At 52.0% G+C, this 18,851-nt stretch overlaps 1 protein-coding gene across 1 annotated transcript in view; it reads right to left on the bottom strand.

Annotated features, from left to right (window-relative positions):
- Window positions 1–18,851, bottom strand: part of LOC142907829 (uncharacterized) — a 76,322-nt gene that overhangs the window by 23,054 nt on the left and 34,417 nt on the right. The window contains exons 10-12 of the mRNA XM_076057648.1: window positions 14,934–15,041; window positions 13,386–13,505; window positions 9,765–9,886 (exon numbers count right to left, since the gene is read on the bottom strand). Coding sequence (XP_075913763.1) covers window positions 9,765–9,886; window positions 13,386–13,505; window positions 14,934–15,041 — 350 coding nt within the window. The remainder of the gene's footprint in view (window positions 1–9,764; window positions 9,887–13,385; window positions 13,506–14,933; window positions 15,042–18,851) is intronic.

The following is an 18,851-nucleotide window of genomic DNA, read 5'->3' as shown; positions in this document are numbered from 1 at the left end:
ACTCATACACTCACTGTTACACTCACTCACTCATACACTCACTCACTCATACACTCACTCATACACTCACTCACTCATACACTCACTCACTCATACACTCATTCATACACTCACTCATACACTCACTCATACACTCACTCACACACTCACTCATACACTCACTCATACACTCACTGTTACACTGTCACCAGGTCCGTGCGTTACCTCCAACACTGTCTCGCAGGAGCCTGGGGGTGTGTGTTACATACACTCACTGTTACACTCACTCACTGTTACACTCACTCACTCATACACTCACTGTTACACTCACTCATACACTCACTCACTCACTCAGTCACCAGGTCCGTGCGTTACCTCCAACACTGTCTCGCAGGAGCCTGTAGAGGGGGGTTACACTCACTGTTACATACACTCATACACTCACTCATACACTCACTCATACACTCACTGCTACACTCAGTCACCAGGTCCGTGCGTTACCTCCAACACTGTCTCGCAGGAGCCTGGGGGTTACATACACTCACTCACTGTTACACTCACTCATACACTCACTCATACATACACTCACTCACACACTCACTCAGTCACCAGGTCCGTGCGTTACCTCCAACACTGTCTCGCAGGAGCCTGTAGAGGGGGGTTACACTCACTGTTACACTCACTGTTACATTCACACAGTCACCAGGTCCGTGCGTTACCTCCAACACTGTCTCGCAGGAGCCTGGGGGTTACATACACTCACTGTTACACTCACTGTTACACTCACTCACTGTTACACTCACTCACTCACACAGTCACTCATACACTCACTCACTCATACACTCACTGTTACACTCACTCACTGTTACACTCACTGTTACACTCATACAGTCACCAGGTCGGTGCGTTACCTCCAACACTGTCTTGCAGGAGCCTGGAGGGGGTACATACACTCACTGTTACATTCACACAGTCACCAGGTCCGTGCGTTACCTCCAACACTGTCTCGCAGGAGCCTGGAGGTGTGTGTTACACTCACTGTTACACTCACTGTTACATACACTCACTCACTGTTACACTCACTGTTACACTCACTGTTACACTCACTGTTACACTCACACAGTCACCAGGTCCGTGCGTTACCTCCAACACTGTCTCGCAGGAGCCTGGGGGTACAGTACACTCAGTTACACTCACTGTTACACTCACTCACTGTTACACTCACTCACTCATACACTCACTGTTACACTCACTCATACACTCACTCATACATACACTCACTCACACACTCACTCAGTCACCAGGTCCGTGCGTTACCTCCAACACTGTCTCGCAGGAGCCTGTAGAGGGGGGTTACACTCACTGTTACACTCACTGTTACATTCACACAGTCACCAGGTCCGTGCGTTACCTCCAACACTGTCTCGCAGGAGCCTGGGGGTTACATACACTCACTGTTACACTCACTGTTACACTCACTCACTGTTACACTCACTCACTCACACAGTCACTCATACACTCACTCACTCATACACTCACTGTTACACTCACTCACTGTTACACTCACTGTTACACTCATACAGTCACCAGGTCGGTGCGTTACCTCCAACACTGTCTCGCAGGAGCCTGGAGGGGGTACATACACTCACTGTTACATTCACACAGTCACCAGGTCCGTGCGTTACCTCCAACACTGTCTCGCAGGAGCCTGGGGGTGTGTGTTACACTCACTGTTACACTCACTGTTACATACACTCACTCACTGTTACACTCACTGTTACACTCACTGTTACACTCACTGTTACACTCACACAGTCACCAGGTCCGTGCGTTACCTCCAACACTGTCTCGCAGGAGCCTGGGGGTACAGTACACTCAGTTACACTCACTGTTACACTCACTCACTGTTACACTCACTCACTCATACACTCACTGTTACACTCACTCATACACTCACTCACACACTCACTCAGTCACCAGGTCCGTGCGTTACCTCCAACACTGTCTCGCAGGAGCCTGTAGAGGGGGGTTACACTCACTGTTACACTCACTGTTACATTCACACAGTCACCAGGTCCGTGCGTTACCTCCAACACTGTCTCGCAGGAGCCTGGGGGTTACATACACTCACTGTTACACTCACTGTTACACTCACTCACTGTTACACTCACTCACTCACACAGTCACTCATACACTCACTCACTCATACACTCACTGTTACACTCACTGTTACACTCATACAGTCACCAGGTCGGTGCGTTACCTCCAACACTGTCTCGCAGGAGCCTGGGAGTTACATACAATGTTACACTCACTGTTACACTCACTGTTACACTCACTCACTCACACACTCACTGTTACACTCAGTCACCAGGTCCGTGCGTTACCTCCAACACTGTCTCGCAGGAGCCTGGAGGGGGTACATACACTCACTGTTACATTCACACAGTCACCAGGTCCGTGCGTTACCTCCAACACTGTCTCGCAGGAGCCTGGGGGTGTGTGTTACACTCACTGTTACACTCACTGTTACATACACTCACTCACTGTTACACTCACTGTTACACTCACTGTTACACTCACTGTTACACTCACTGTTACACTCACACAGTCACCAGGTCCGTGCGTTACCTCCAACACTGTCTCGCAGGAGCCTGGGGGTACAGTACACTCAGTTACACTCACTGTTACACTCACTCACTGTTACACTCACTCACTGTTACACTCACTCATACACTCACTCATACATACACTCACTCACACACTCACTCAGTCACCAGGTCCGTGCGTTACCTCCAACACTGTCTCGCAGGAGCCTGTAGAGGGGGGTTACACTCACTGTTACACTCACTGTTACATTCACACAGTCACCAGGTCCGTGCGTTACCTCCAACACTGTCTCGCAGGAGCCTGGGGGTTACATACACTCACTGTTACACTCACTGTTACACTCACTCACTGTTACACTCACTCACTCACACAGTCACTCATACACTCACTCACTCATACACTCACTGTTACACTCACTGTTACACTCATACAGTCACCAGGTCCGTGCGTTACCTCCAACACTGTCTCGCAGGAGCCTGGGAGTTACATACACTGTTACACTCACTGTTACACTCACTGTTACACTCACACAGTCACCAGGTCCGTGCGTTACCTCCAACACTGTCTCGCAGGAGCCTGGGAGTTACATACACTGTTACACTCACTGTTACACTCATACAGTCACCAGGTCCGTGCGTTACCTCCAACACTGTCTCGCAGGAGCCTGGGGGTTACATACACTCACTGTTACACTCACTCACTCACACACTCACTGTTACACTCAGTCACCAGGTCCGTGCGTTACCTCCAACACTGTCTCGCAGGAGCCTGGAGGGGGTACATACACTCACTGTTACATTCACACAGTCACCAGGTCCGTGCGTTACCTCCAACACTGTCTCGCAGGAGCCTGGGGGTGTGTGTTACACTCACTGTTACACTCACTGTTACATACACTCACTCACTGTTACACTCACTGTTACACTCACTGTTACACTCACACAGTCACCAGGTCCGTGCGTTACCTCCAACACTGTCTCGCAGGAGCCTGGGGGTACAGTACACTCAGTTACACTCACTGTTACACTCACTCACTGTTACACTCACTCACTCATACACTCACTGTTACACTCACTCATACACTCAATCATACATACACTCACTCACACACTCACTCAGTCACCAGGTCCGTGCGTTACCTCCAACACTGTCTCGCAGGAGCCTGTAGAGGGGGGTTACACTCACTGTTACATACACTCATACACTCACTTACTGTTACACTCACTGTTACACTCACTCATACACTCACTGTTACACTCACTCACTCATACACTCACTCACTGTTACACTCATACATACACTCATACATACACTCACTCACTCACTCATACACTCACTCAGTCACTCACACACTCATACAGTCACCAGGTCCGTGCGTTACCTCCAACACTGTCTCGCAGGAGCCTGGGGGGGGGTGTGTTACACTCACTGTTACACTCAGTCACCAGGTCCGTGCGTTACCTCCAACACTGTCTCGCAGGAGCCTGGGGGTGTGTGTTACATACACTCACTGTTACACTCACACAGTCACCAGGTCCGTGCGTTACCTCCAACACTGTCTCGCAGGAGCCTGGGGGTGTGTGTTACATACACTCACTGTTACACTCACTCACTCAGTCAGTCACCAGGTCCGTGCGTTACCTCCAACACTGTCTCGCAGGAGCCTGGGGGTTACATACACTCACTGTTACATACACTCACTGTTACACTCATACACTCACTGTTACACTCACTCATACACTCACTGTTACACTGTCACCAGGTCCGTGCGTTACCTCCAACACTGTCTCGCAGAAGCCTGGGGGTTACACTCACTGTTACACTCACTGTTACACTCACTGTTACACTCACTGTTACACTCACTGTTACACTCATACAGTCACCAGGTCCGTGCGTTACCTCCAACACTGTCTCGCAGGAGCCTGGGGGTTACATACACTCAGTTACACTCACTGTTACACTCACTCATACACTCACTCACTCATACACTCACTCATTGTTACACTCATACATACACTCACTGTTACACTCAGTCACCAGGTCCGTGCGTTACCTCCAACACTGTCTCGCAGGAGCCTGGAGGAGGGGGGTTACACTCACTGTTACACTCACTCACTCATACACTCACTCATACACTCACTCATACACTCACTCATACACTCACTCATACACTCACTCACTCATACACTCACTCACTCATACACTCACTCACTAATACACTCACTCACTCATACACTCACTCACTCACTCAGTCACTCACTCACTCACTCAGTCACTCACTCAGTCACTCACTCATACACTCACTCAGTCACTCATACACTCACTCAGTCACTCATACACTCACTCAGTCACTCATACACTCACTCACTCATACACTCACTCAAACACTCACTCACTCATACACTCACTCACTCACTAATACACTCACTCACTCATACACTCACTCACTCACTCATACACTCACTCACTCATACACTCACTCACTCATACACTCACTCACTCACTCATACACTCACTCATACACTCACTCATACACTCACTCATACACTCACTCAGTCACTCATACACTCTTACACTCACTCATACACTCACTCATACACTCACTCACACACTGTTACACTCACTGTTACACTCAGTCACCAGGTCCGTACGTTACCTCCCACACTGTCTCGCAGGAGCCTGGGGGTTACACTCACTGTTACACTCACTGTTACACTCACTCACTCACTGTTACATACACTCACTCATACATTCACTCATACACTCACTCACACACTCACTCACTGTTACACTCACTCACTCACTGTTACATACACTCACTCACACACTCACTCACTCAGTCACCAGGTCCGTGCGTTACCTCCCACGCTGTCTCGCAGGAGCCTGTAGAGGGGGGTTACACTCACTGTTACATACACTCACTGTTACACTCATACACTCACTCACACACTTGTTACACTCACTCACTGTTACACTCATACACTCACTGTTACACTCACTCACTGTTACACTCATACACTCATACACTCACTCATACACTCACTCACTGTTACACTCATACACTCACTGTTACACTCACTCACTGTTACACTCATACACTCATACACTCACTCACACACTCACTGTTACACTCTGCCACCAGGTCCGTGCGTTACCTCCCACGCTGTCTCGCAGGAGCCTGTAGAGGGGGGTTACACTCACTGTTACATACACTCACTGTTACACTCATACACTCACTCACACACTGTTACACTCATACACTCACTCACACACTGTTACACTCACTGTTACACTCATACACTCACTGTTACACTCACTCACTGTTACACTCATACACTCATACACTCACTCATACACTCACTCACTGTTACACTCATACACTCACTGTTACACTCACTCACTGTTACACTCATACACTCACTCACACACTCACTGTTACACTCTGCCACCAGGTCCGTGCGTTACCTCCCACGCTGTCTCGCAGGAGCCTGGGGGTACAGTACACTCAGTTACACTCACTGTTACACTCACTCATACACTCATACACTCACTCACACACTCACTCATACACTCACTCATACACTCACTCACACACTCACGCACTCACTCATACACTCACTGTTACACTCATACATACACTCACTCACTCATACACTCACTGTTACACTCATACACTCACTCACTGTTACACTCAGTCACCAGGTCCGTGCGTTACCTCCCACGCTGTCTCGCAGGAGCCTGGAGGAGGGGGGGTTACACTCACTGTTACACTACACTGTTACACTCACTCATACACTCACTCACTCATACACTCACTCACTCACTGTTACATACACTCACTCATACATTCACTCACTGTTACACTCACTCACTCATACATTCACTCACTGTTACACTCACTCACTCACTGTTACATACACTCACTCATACATTCACTCATACACTCACTGTTACACTCACTCACTCACTGTTACACTCACTCACTGTTACACTCACTCATACACTCACTCACACACTCACTCATACACTCACTCATACACTCACTGTTACACTGTCACCAGGTCCGTGCGTTACCTCCCACGCTGTCTCGCAGGAGCCTGTAGAGGGGTGTGTTACACTCACTGTTACACTACACTGTTACACTCACTGTTACACTCACTCACTGTTACACTCACTGTTACACTCACTCACTGTTACATACACTCACACACTCACTCACTCACTGTTACACTCATACATACACTCATACATACACTCATACATACACTCATACATACACTCATACACTCACTCACTCATACACTCACTCACTCACTGTTACACTCACTCACTGTTACACTCACTGTTACACTCATTCACTGTTACACTAACTGTTACACTCAATGTTACACTCACTCACTGTTACACTCATTCACTGTTACACTCACACATACACTCACACACTCACTCATACACTCACTGTTACACTCAGTGACTGTTACACTCATACACTCACTGTTACACTCATACACTCACTGTTACACTCATACACTCACTGTTACACTCACTGTTACACTCACTCACTGTTACACTCACTCATATACTCACTCACTCACTGTTACACTCATACACTCACTCACTGTTACACACACTCACTCATACACTCACTCACTGTTACACTCACTCACTCACTGTTACATTCATACATACACTCACTGTTACACTCAGTCACTGTTACACTCATACATACACTCACTGTTACACTCACTCACTCATACACTCACACACTGATACACTCACTCACTGTTACACTCACTCATACACTGTTACACTCACTCACTGTTACACTCATACATACACTCATACACTCACTCACTGTTACACTCACTCATACACTCATAGTTACACTCACTCACTGTTACACTCACTCATACACTCACTCACTGTTACACTCACTCATACACTCACTCATTGTTACACTCACTCATACACTCACTCACTGTTACACTCACTCATACACTCATTGTTACACTCACTCGCTCACTGTTACACTCACTCGCTCACTCATACACTCACTCGCTCACTCATACACTCACTCGCTCACTCATACACTCACTCGCTCACTCATACACTCACTCATACACTCATACACTCACTCGCTCACTCATACACTCACTCATACACTCATACACTCACTCATACACTCATACATACACCCGCACACTCACTCACACACTCACTGACTCATATACACTCATACGGATATGAGGTCCTCCGGGGGGGGAGATGGGGGGGAGAGATAAGGGGGGGAGATGGGGGGGAGATGGGGGGGGGGGGTAGAAGGGGGGCCAATGGGGGAGGGGGGTTTGAGGGAGGGGTAGAAGGGGGAGGGGGGGTGAAGGCGGCAACGTGATTCGACTTTCAAAACGTCGGCCTTCATGAAATGTGCTCGCAACTCATTAAACTGTTACACGTGCCAGTTCAGTCCTCCGTGTGTGTGGGTCTCTGTGTGAGTCTGTGGGTCTCCGTGTGGGTCTGTGGGTCTCTGTGTGGGTCTCTGTGTGAGTCTGTGGGTCTCTGTGTGAGTCTGTGGGTCTCTGTGTGGGTCTCTGTGTGGGTCTGTGGGACTCCGTGTGGGTCTGTGGGTCTCTGTGTGGGTCTCTGTGTGAGTCTGTGGGTCTCTGTGTGGGTCTCTGTGTGAGTCTGTGGGTCTCCGTGTGGGTCTGTGCGAGTCTGTGGGTCTCTGTGTGAGTCTGTGGGTCTGTGGGTCTCCGTGTGAGTCTGTGGGTCTGTGGGTCTCTGTGTGAGTCTGTGGGTCTCCGTGTGGGTCTGTGTGGGTCTGTGTGAGTCTGTGGTTCTCTGTGTGAGTCTGTGGGTCTGTGGGTCTCCGTGTGAGTCTGTGGGTCTCTGTGTGAGTCTGTGTGAGTCTGTGGGTCTGTGTGTGAGTCTGTGGGTCTCTGTGTGAGTCTGTGGGTCTGTGTGGGTCTCCGTGTGAGTCTGTGGGTCTCTGTGAGTCTGTGTGAGTCTGTGGGTCTGTGTGGGTCTCTGTGTGAGTCTGTGTGAGTCTGTGGGTCTGTGTGGGTCTCCGTGAGTCTGTGGGTCTCCGTGTGAGTCTGTGGGTCTCTGTGTGAGTCTGTGGGTCTCTGTGTGAGTCTGTGGGTCTGTGTGGGTCTCTGTGTGAGTCTGTGGGTCTCCGTGTGGGTCTGTGGGTCTCTGTGTGAGTCTGTGTGAGTCTGTGGGTCTCTGTGTGAGTCTGTGGGTCTCTGTGTGAGTCTGTGGGTCTCCGTGTGAGTCTGTGTGAGTCTCTGTGTGTTTCTGTATGAGTCTGTGGGTCTCCGTGTGAGTCTGTGGGTCTCTGTGTGAGTCTGTGGGTCTCCGTGTGGGTCTGTGGGTCTCCGTGTGAGTCTGTGTGAGTCTGTGGGTCTCTGTGTGGGTCTGTGGGTCTCTGTGTGAGTCTGTGGGTCTCTGTGCGAGTCTGTGGGTCTCCGTGTGAGTCTGTGGGTCTCTGTGTGAGTCTGTGGGTCACACTCACTCACTCACTCATACACTGACTCACCCACACACTCACTGACTCACCCACATACTCACTTATACACTCACACACTCACTCATACAAAGACAAAGATCCCCCATATAGCCTTAACAGACTGTAGGGGCAAGTGCTGTTAGCGAGCACCTATGAAGGCCGGAACGGTACACGAGGGGGTGGGTGGCCAGGACCACGCCCGACCGCCTTTGTCTCCTTAGTGGAAATGTTTAAACACCGCACCAGGTACTCATTTCAGGCTGAGTCGACCTAGGGGAGGCCCGGGATCGGTTCAGATAATCGTCACTGGTGTTGGCCGTGAGCGGGAATCGAACCCGGGTCGCCAGGTTCATAGCGCAGTGTAGCGCTAACCGCTACACCACCGCTCACTCCCTCATACACTCACTCATACACTCATTCACTCACTGACTGACTCACTCACACACTCACTCACTCATACACTCACTGACTGACTCATACACTCACTCACTCACTGACTCACTCACTCAAACACTCACTCGCTCACCCACCCACCCACTCACCCACTCACCCACCCACCCACCCACTCACACACCCACCCACTCACACACCCACTCACTCACCCACCCACTCACCCACCCACCCACCCAACCACTCACCCACCCACTCACCCACTCACCCACCCACTCACCAGGTGAGTAGCGAGTCACGGTAAGGGATGTGTGGCCTCTTGCCGTGACCCTCTGGGAGGTCAGCCAACGCAGCCACCACCAGGCCCAGCGTGAGCAGAGACTTGTTGATGTTCACTCCCTCCTGTGGTGAGTGGTGAGGGGTGAGGTGAGTGGTGAGTGGTGAGGTGTGAGGTGGTGAGTGGTGAGTGACTTGTTGATGTTAACTCCCTCCTGTGGTGAGTGGTGAGGGGTGAGGTGAGTGGTGAGTGACTTGTTGATGTTAACTCCCTCCTGTGGTGAGTGGTGAGGGGTGAGGTGAGTGGTGAGTGGTGAGGTGAGTGGTGAGGTGAGTGGTGAGGTGAGTGGTGAGTGGTGAGTGACTTGTTGATGTTCACTCCCTCCTGTGGTGAGTGGTGAGGTGAGTGGTGAGTGGTGAGTGGTGAGGTGAGTGGTGAGGTGAGTGGTGAGAGACTTGTTGATGTTAACTCCCTCCTGTGGTGAGTGGTGAGGTGAGTGGTGAGTGGTGAGTGGTGAGGTGAGTGGTGAGGTGAGTGGTGAGAGACTTGTTGATGTTAACTCCCTCCTGTGGTGAGTGGTGAGGGGTGAGGTGAGTGGTGAGAGACTTGTTGATGTTAACTCCCTCCTGTGGTGAGGTGGTGAGGTCAGTGGTGAGTGGTGAGTGACTAGTTGATGTTAACTCCCTCCTGTGGTGAGGTGGTGAGTGGTGAGTGGTGAGTGACTTGTTGATGTTAACTCCCTCCTGTGGTGAGTGGTGAGGGGTGAGGTGAGTGGTGAGTGGTGAGGTGTGAGGTGGTGAGTGGTGAGTGACTTGTTGATGTTCACTCCCTCCTGTGGTGAGTGGTGAGGGGTGAGTGGTGAGTGACTTGTTGATGTTAACTCCCTCCTGTGGTGAGTGGTGAGGTGAGTGGTGAGTGGTGAGGTGAGTGGTGAGTGGTGAGAGACTTGTTGATGTTAACTCCCTCCTGTGGTGAGTGGTGAGGGGTGAGGTGAGTGGTGAGTGGTGAGGTGTGAGGTGGTGAGTGGTGAGGTGTGAGGTGGTGAGTGGTGAGTGACTTGTTGATGTTCACGCCCTCCTGTGGTGAGTGGTGAGGTGAGTGGTGAGGTGAGTGGTGAGGTGAGTGGTGAGTGACTAGTTGATGTTAACTCCCTCCTGTGGTGAGGTGGTGAGTGGTGAGCAGAGTGGTGAGTGACTTGTTGATGTTAACTCCCTCCTGTGGTGAGTGGTGAGGTGAGTGGTGAGTGGTGAGTGACTTGTTGATGTTCACTCCCTCCTGTGGTGAGTGGTGAGTGGTGAGCAGAGTGGTGAGTGGTGAGGTGAGTGGTGAGGTGAGTGGTGAGTGACTTGTTGATGTTCACTCCCTCCTGTGGTGAGTGGTGAGTGGTGAGGTGAGTGGTGAGTGGTGAGCAGAGACTTGTTGATGTTAACTCCCTCCTGTGGTGAGTGGTGAGGTGAGTGGTGAGTGGTGAGTGACTTGTTGATGTTCACTCCCTCCTGTGGTGAGTGGTGAGTGGTGAGGTGAGTGGTGAGTGGTGAGTGACTTGTTCATGTTCACTCCCTCCTGTGGTGAGTGGTGAGGTGAGTGGTGAGGTGAGTGGTGAGGTGGGTGGTGGGTGGTGAGTGGTGAGGTGAGTGGTGAGGTGGGTGGTGAGTGGTGAGTGACTTGTTGATGTTCACTCCCTCCTGTGGTGAGTGGTGAGGTGAGTGGTGAGGTGAGTGGTGAGTGGTGAGGTGAGTGGTGGGTGGTGAGTGACTTGTTGATGTTCACTCCCTCCTGTGGTGAGTGGTGAGGTGAGTGGTGAGGTGAGTGGTGAGTGGTGAGGTGAGTGGTGGGTGGTGAGTGACTTGTTGATATTCACTCCCTCCTGTGGTGAGTGGTGAGGTGAGTGGTGAGGTGAGTGGTGAGTGGTGAGGTGAGTGGTGAGTGGTGAGAGACTTGTTGATGTTAACTCCCTCCTGTGGTGAGTGGTGAGGGGTGAGTGGTGAGTGGTGAGCAGAGACTTGTTGATGTTAACTCCCTCCTGTGGTGAGTGGTGAGTGGTGAGGTGAGTGGTGGGTGGTGAGGTGAGTGGTGAGGTGAGTGGTGAGTGACTTGTTGATGTTCACTCCCTCCTGAGGTGAGTGGTGAGGTGGGTGGTGAGTGGTGAGTGACTTGTTGATGTTCACTCCCTCCTGAGGTGAGTGGTGAGGTGGGTGGTGAGTGACTTGTTGATGTTCACTCCCTCCTGAGGTGAGTGGTGAGGTGAGTGGTGAGTGGTGAGTGGTGAGGTGAGTGGTGAGGTGAGTGACTTGTTGATGTTCACTCCCTCCTGTGGTGAGTGGTGAGGTGGGTGGTGAGGTGGGTGGGTGGGCGAGTGGTGAGGTGGGTGGGTGGTGAGGTGGGTGACTGAGTGGACGGATGAGTGGTCGGGTGAGTGGGTGGAGGAGTGAGTGAGTGGCTGAGTGAGTGAGTGGGTTGGTGAGTGAGTGTCTGATTGAGTGAGTGGCTGAGTGAGTGAGTGGCTGAGTGAGTGAGTGGCTGAGTGAGTGAGTGGCTGAGTGAGTGAGTGGCTGAGTGAGTGAGTAGCTGAGTGAGTGAGTGGCTGATTGAGTGAGTGGCTGAGTGAGTGTCTGATTGAGTGGCTGAGTGAGTGGCTGATTGAGTGAGTGGCTGAGTGAGTGAGTGGCTGATTGAGTGAGCGGCTGAGTAAGAGTGGCTGATTGAGTGAGTGGCTGAGTGAGTGGCTGAGTGAGTGAGTGGCTGAGCGAGTGGCTGAGTGAGTGAGTGGTTGAGTGAGTGAGTGGCTGAGTGAGTGAGTGTCTGAGTGAGTGGCTGAGTGAGTGAGTGGCTGAGTGAGTGAGTGGCTGAGTGAGTGAGTGGCTGAGTGAGTGAGTAGCTGAGTGAGTGAGTGGCTGATTGAGTGAGTGGCTGAGTGAGTGTCTGATTGAGTGGCTGAGTGAGTGGCTGATTGAGTGAGTGGCTGAGTGAGTGAGTGGCTGATTGAGTGAGTGGCTGAGTAAGAGTGGCTGATTGAGTGAGTGGCTGAGTGAGTGGCTGAGTGAGTGAGTGAGTGGCTGAGCGAGTGGCTGAGTGAGTGAGTGGTTGAGTGAGTGAGTGGCTGAGCGAGTGGCTGAGTGAGTGAGTGGCTGAGCGAGTGGCTGAGTGAGTGGTTGAGTGAGTGAGTGGCTGAGCGAGTGAGTGGCTGAGCGAGTGGCTGAGCGAGTGAGTGGATGAGCGAGTGGTTGAGTGAGTGAGTGGCTGAGCGAGTGAGTGGCTGAGCGAGTGGCTGAGCGAGTGAGTGGATGAGCGAGTGGCTGAGCGAGTGAGTGGATGAGCGAGTGGTTGAGTGAGTGAGTGGCTGATTGAGTGGCTGAGCGAGTGGTTGAGTGAGTGAGTGGCTGAGTGAGTGGCTGAGTGAGTGAGTGGCTGAGCGAGTGGCTGAGTGGCTGAGCGAGTGGCTGAGTGAGTGGCTGAGCGAGTGGCTGAGTGAGTGAGTGGCTGAGTGAGTGAGTGAGTGGCTAAGTGAGTGAGTGGCTGAGTGAGTGAGTGGCTGAGTGAGTGGCTGAGTGAGTGGCTGAGCGAGTGGCTGAGTGAGTGAGTGGCTGAGCGAGTGGCTGAGCGAGTGGCTGAGCGAGTGTTCACCCGGAGCCTCTCTCCCCGAGTCAGCGACACGTTCACCCGCTCGCTCCCGGCGAGGTCCACCAGGTTCACGCGGCTGGTGATGCGGTGCCGGTCAACCTCACCACACGCCACTTGCTCGCTCTGAAACACAAAGGCAAACGTCCCCCAGGTAGCCCACACACACACGGCTGTTAGGGGATAAGGGGCAAGTGCTGTAGCGAGTAGCAGCAGCAGCAGCAGCAGCGTCTGTGAAGGCTACCGGCACTGTGGCTACACACACAGAGGGGGTGGGTGGGTGGTCAGCACCACCACGCCCGGCCGTCTTTGTCTCTCCCCCAGTGTCACACACAGACACTCACTCACACCTACCCACCCACTCATTCACCCACCCACCCACTCACTCACCCACCCACCCACCCACTCACTCACCCACCCACCCACTCACCCACCCACTCACCCACTCACTCACCCACCCACTCACCCACCCACTCACTCACTCACCCACCCACTCACCCACTCACCCACCCACTCACCCACTCACTCAACCACCCACCCACCCACCCACTCACTGACCCACCCACTCACTCACCCACCCACCCACTCACTCACCCACCCACCCACTCACCCACCCACTCACCCACCCACCCACCCACTCACTCACCCACCCACTCACTCACCCACCCACTCACTCACTCACCCACCCACTCACCCACTCACTCACCCACCCACTCACCCACTCACCCACCCACTCACCCACTCACTCACCCACCCACTCACCCACCCACTCACCCACTCACCCACCCACTCACTCACTCACCCACTCACCCACCCACTCACCCACTCACCCACCCACCCACTCACCCACTCACCCACCCACCCACTCACCCACTCACCCACCCACTCACCCACTCACCCACCCACCCACCCACTCACCCACTCACCCACCCACCCACCCACTCACCCACCCACTCACCCACCCACCCGCGTCTGCGTGAGAGTGAGTGTGAGCACGGAGTGGGACCGTGAGCTGGTGTCGTTCACCCACCCACTCATTCACCCACTCACCCACCCACTCACCCACCCACTCACCCACTCACCCACTCACCCACCCACTCACCCACTCACCCACCCACCCACCCACTCACCCACCCACTCACCCACTCACCCACCCACCCACCCACTCACCCACCCACTCACCCACCCACCCGCGTCTGCGTGAGAGTGAGTGTGAGCACGGAGTGGGACCGTGAGCTGGTGTCGTTCACCCACCCACTCATTCACCCACTCACCCACTCACCCACCCACCCACTCACTCACCCACTCACCCACTCACCCACCCACTCACCCACTCACTCACCCACCCACTCACCCACCCACTCACCCACTCACCCACCCACTCACTCACTCACTCACCCACTCACTCACTCACCCACTCACCCACCCACTCACCCACTCACCCACCCACCCACTCACCCACTCACCCACCCACCCACCCACTCACCCACTCACCCACCCACCCACCCACTCACCCACCCACTCACCCACTCACTCACCCACCCACCCACTCACCCGCGTCTGCGTGAGAGTGAGTGTGAGCACGGAGTGGGACCGTGAGCTGGTGTCGTTCATTGCCGTGGCAGCTGTCGCCCTCTGCCGGTTACCCACGGACAGCCAGCCCTGTGGGAGGAGGTACAGTAGTACAGTACAGTACACCCGTACAGCAGTAGAGTACAGTACAGTGGCGATAGAGTACAGTACAGCAGTGCAGTACAGCAGTACAGTACAGCAGTTGTACACTACAGTACACTGCACTACAGTACAGCAGTAGTACACTACAGTACAGCAGTAGTACACTACAGTACAGCAGTAGTACACTACAGTACACTACAGTAGTAGAGTACAGTACAGCAGAGTACAGTACAGCAGTGCAGTACAGCAGTACAGCAGTAGAGCACAGCAGCAGAGTACAGTACAGCAGTAGAGTAGAGTACAGCAGTGCAGTACAGTACAGCGGTGGAGTACAGTACATCAGTAGAGTACAGTACGGCGGTAGAGTACAGTACATCAGTAGAGTACAGTACAGCGGTAGAGTACAGTACAGCAGTAGAGTACAGGACAGCAGTAGAGTACAGTACAGCAGTGGAGTACAGTAGTACACTACAGTACAGCAGTAGAGTACAGTACAGCTGTACAGTACACCAATACAGCAGTAGAGTACAGCAGTACAGTACAGTAGTACAGCTGTAGAGTACAGTAGTAGAGTACAGTACAGCAGTAGCGTGCGGTAGTACAGTACAGCAGTGCAGTACAGCAGTACAGTACAGCAGAGTACAGTACAGCACTCACACACAGTCACTCACACTACCACTCAGTCACTCAGTCACTCACACTACCACTCAGTCACTCACACTACCACTCAGTCACTCACACTACCACTCAGTCACTCAGTCACTCACACTACCACTCACAGTCACTCACACTACCACTCACAGTCACTCAAGTCACTCACACTACCACTCACACTACCACTCACTCACACTACCACTCAGTCACTCAGTCACTCACACTACCACTCAGTCACTCAGTCACTCACACTACCACTCAGTCACTCACACTACCACTCAGTCACTCAGTCACTCACACTACCACTCAGTCACTCAGTCACTCACACTACCACTCAGTCACTCAGTCACTCACACTACCACTCAGTCACTCAGTCACTCACACTACCACTCACAGTCACTCAGTCACTCACACTACCACTCAGTCACTCACACTACCACACAGTCACTCACACTACCACTCACAGTCACTCAGTCACTCACACTACCACTCAGTCACTCAGTCACTCACACTACCACTCAGTCACTCACACTACCACTCAGTCACTCACAGTCACTCAGTCACTCACACTACCACTCACAGTCACTCACACTACCACTCACAGTCACTCAGTCACTCACACTACCACTCACAGTCACTCACACTACCACTCACAGTCACTCAGTCACTCACACTACCACTCACACTACCACTCACTCACACTACCACTCAGTCACTCAGTCACTCACACTACCACTCAGTCACTCACACTACCACTCAGTCACTCAGTCACTCACACTACCACTCAGTCACTCACAGTCACTCACACTACCACTCAGTCACTCAGTCACTCACACTACCACTCAGTCACTCAGTCACTCACACTACCACTCAGTCACTCACACTACCACTCACACTACCACACACTACCACTCGCACTACCACTCACACTACCACACACTACCACTCGCACTACCACTCACACTACCACTCACACTACCACACACTACCACTCACACTACCACTCTCACTCAGTCACTCACACTACCACTCACACTACCACTCACACTACCACTCGCACTACCACTCACACTACCACACACTACCACTCACACTACCACTCTCACTCAGTCACTCACACTACCACTCACACTACCACTCACAGTCACTACCACACACACTACCACTCACACTACCACTCACAGTCACTCACACTACCACTCACACTACCACTCACACTAACACTCACACTACCACTCACACTACCACTCACACTACCACTCTCACTACCACACACACTACCACTCACACTACCACTCTCACTACCACACACACTACCACTCACACTACCACTCTCACTACCACTCACACTACCACTCACACTACCACTCACACTACCACTCAGTCACTCACAGTCACACACACTACCACTCACAGTCACACACAGTCACTCACACTACCACTCACACTACCACTCACACTACCACTCACACTACCACTCACACTACCACTCACACTACCACACACACTACCACTCACACTACCACACACACTACCACTCACACTACTACTCACACTACCACTCACACTACCACTCTCACTACCACTCACACTACCACACACACTACCACTCACACTACCACTCAGTCACTCACACTACCACTCACACTACCACTCACACAACCACTCACACTCACACTACCACTCACACTACCACTCACACTACCACTCACACTAGCACTCACACTACCACTCACACTACCACTCACACTACCACTCACACTACCACACACACTACCACTCACACTACTACTCACACTACCACTCACACTCACACTACCACTCTCACTACCACTCACACTACCACTCTCACTACCACACACACTACCACACACACTACCACTCACACTACCACTCACACTACCACTCACACTACCACTCAGTCACTCACACTACCACTCACACTACCACTCACACAACCACTACCACTCACATTACCACTCACACTAACACTCACACTACCACTCACACTACCACTCACACTACCACACACACTACCACACACACTACCACTCACACTACCACTCTCACTACCACTCACACTACCACTCACACTACCACTCACACTACCACTCAGTCACTCACACTACCACTCACACTACCACTCACACAACCACTCACACAACCACTCACACTCACACTACCACTCACATTACCACTCACACTAACACTCACACTACCACTCACACTACCACTCACACTCACACTACCACTCACACTACCACTCACACTCACACTACCACTCACACTACCACTCAGTCACTCACACTACCACTCACACTACCACTCACACAACCACTCACACTACCACACACACTACCACACACACTACCACTCACACTACTACTCACACTACTACTCACACTACCACTCACACTCACACTACCACTCACACTACCACTCACACTACCACTCAGTCACTCACACTACCACTCACACTACCACTCACACAACCACTCACACTCACACTACCACTCACATTACCACTCACACTAACACTCACACTACCACTCACACTACCACACACACTACCACACACACTACCACTCACACTACTACTCACACTACCACTCACACTCACACTACCACTCACACTACCACTCACACTACCACTCACACTACCACTCAGTCACTCACACTACCACTCACACTACCACTCACACAACCACTCACACTCACACTACCACTCACATTACCACTCACACTAACACTCACACTACCACTCACACTACCACACACACTACCACACACACTACCACTCACACTACTACTCACACTCACACTACCACTCACACTACCACACACACTACCACTCACACTACTACTCACACTACCACTCACACTACCACTCTCACTACCACTCACACTACCACACACACTACCACTCACACTACCACTCAGTCACTCACACTACCACTCACACTACCACTCACACAACCACTCACACTCACACTACCACTCACACTACCACTCACACTACCACTCACACTAGCACTCACACTACCACTCACACTACCACTCACACTACCACTCACACTACCACTCACACTACCACTCACACTACCACTCACACTCACACTACCACTCTCACTACCACTCACACTA

The sequence above is a fragment of the Petromyzon marinus genome, chromosome 83 (assembly GCF_048934315.1).
Source record: "Petromyzon marinus isolate PM22_M1 ecotype Great Lakes invasive population chromosome 83, UKy_Petmar_22M1.pri1.0, whole genome shotgun sequence".
NCBI classification, from domain to species: Eukaryota; Metazoa; Chordata; class Hyperoartia; order Petromyzontiformes; family Petromyzontidae; genus Petromyzon; species Petromyzon marinus.
This window is presented reverse-complemented; position numbering and strand designations above follow the sequence as displayed.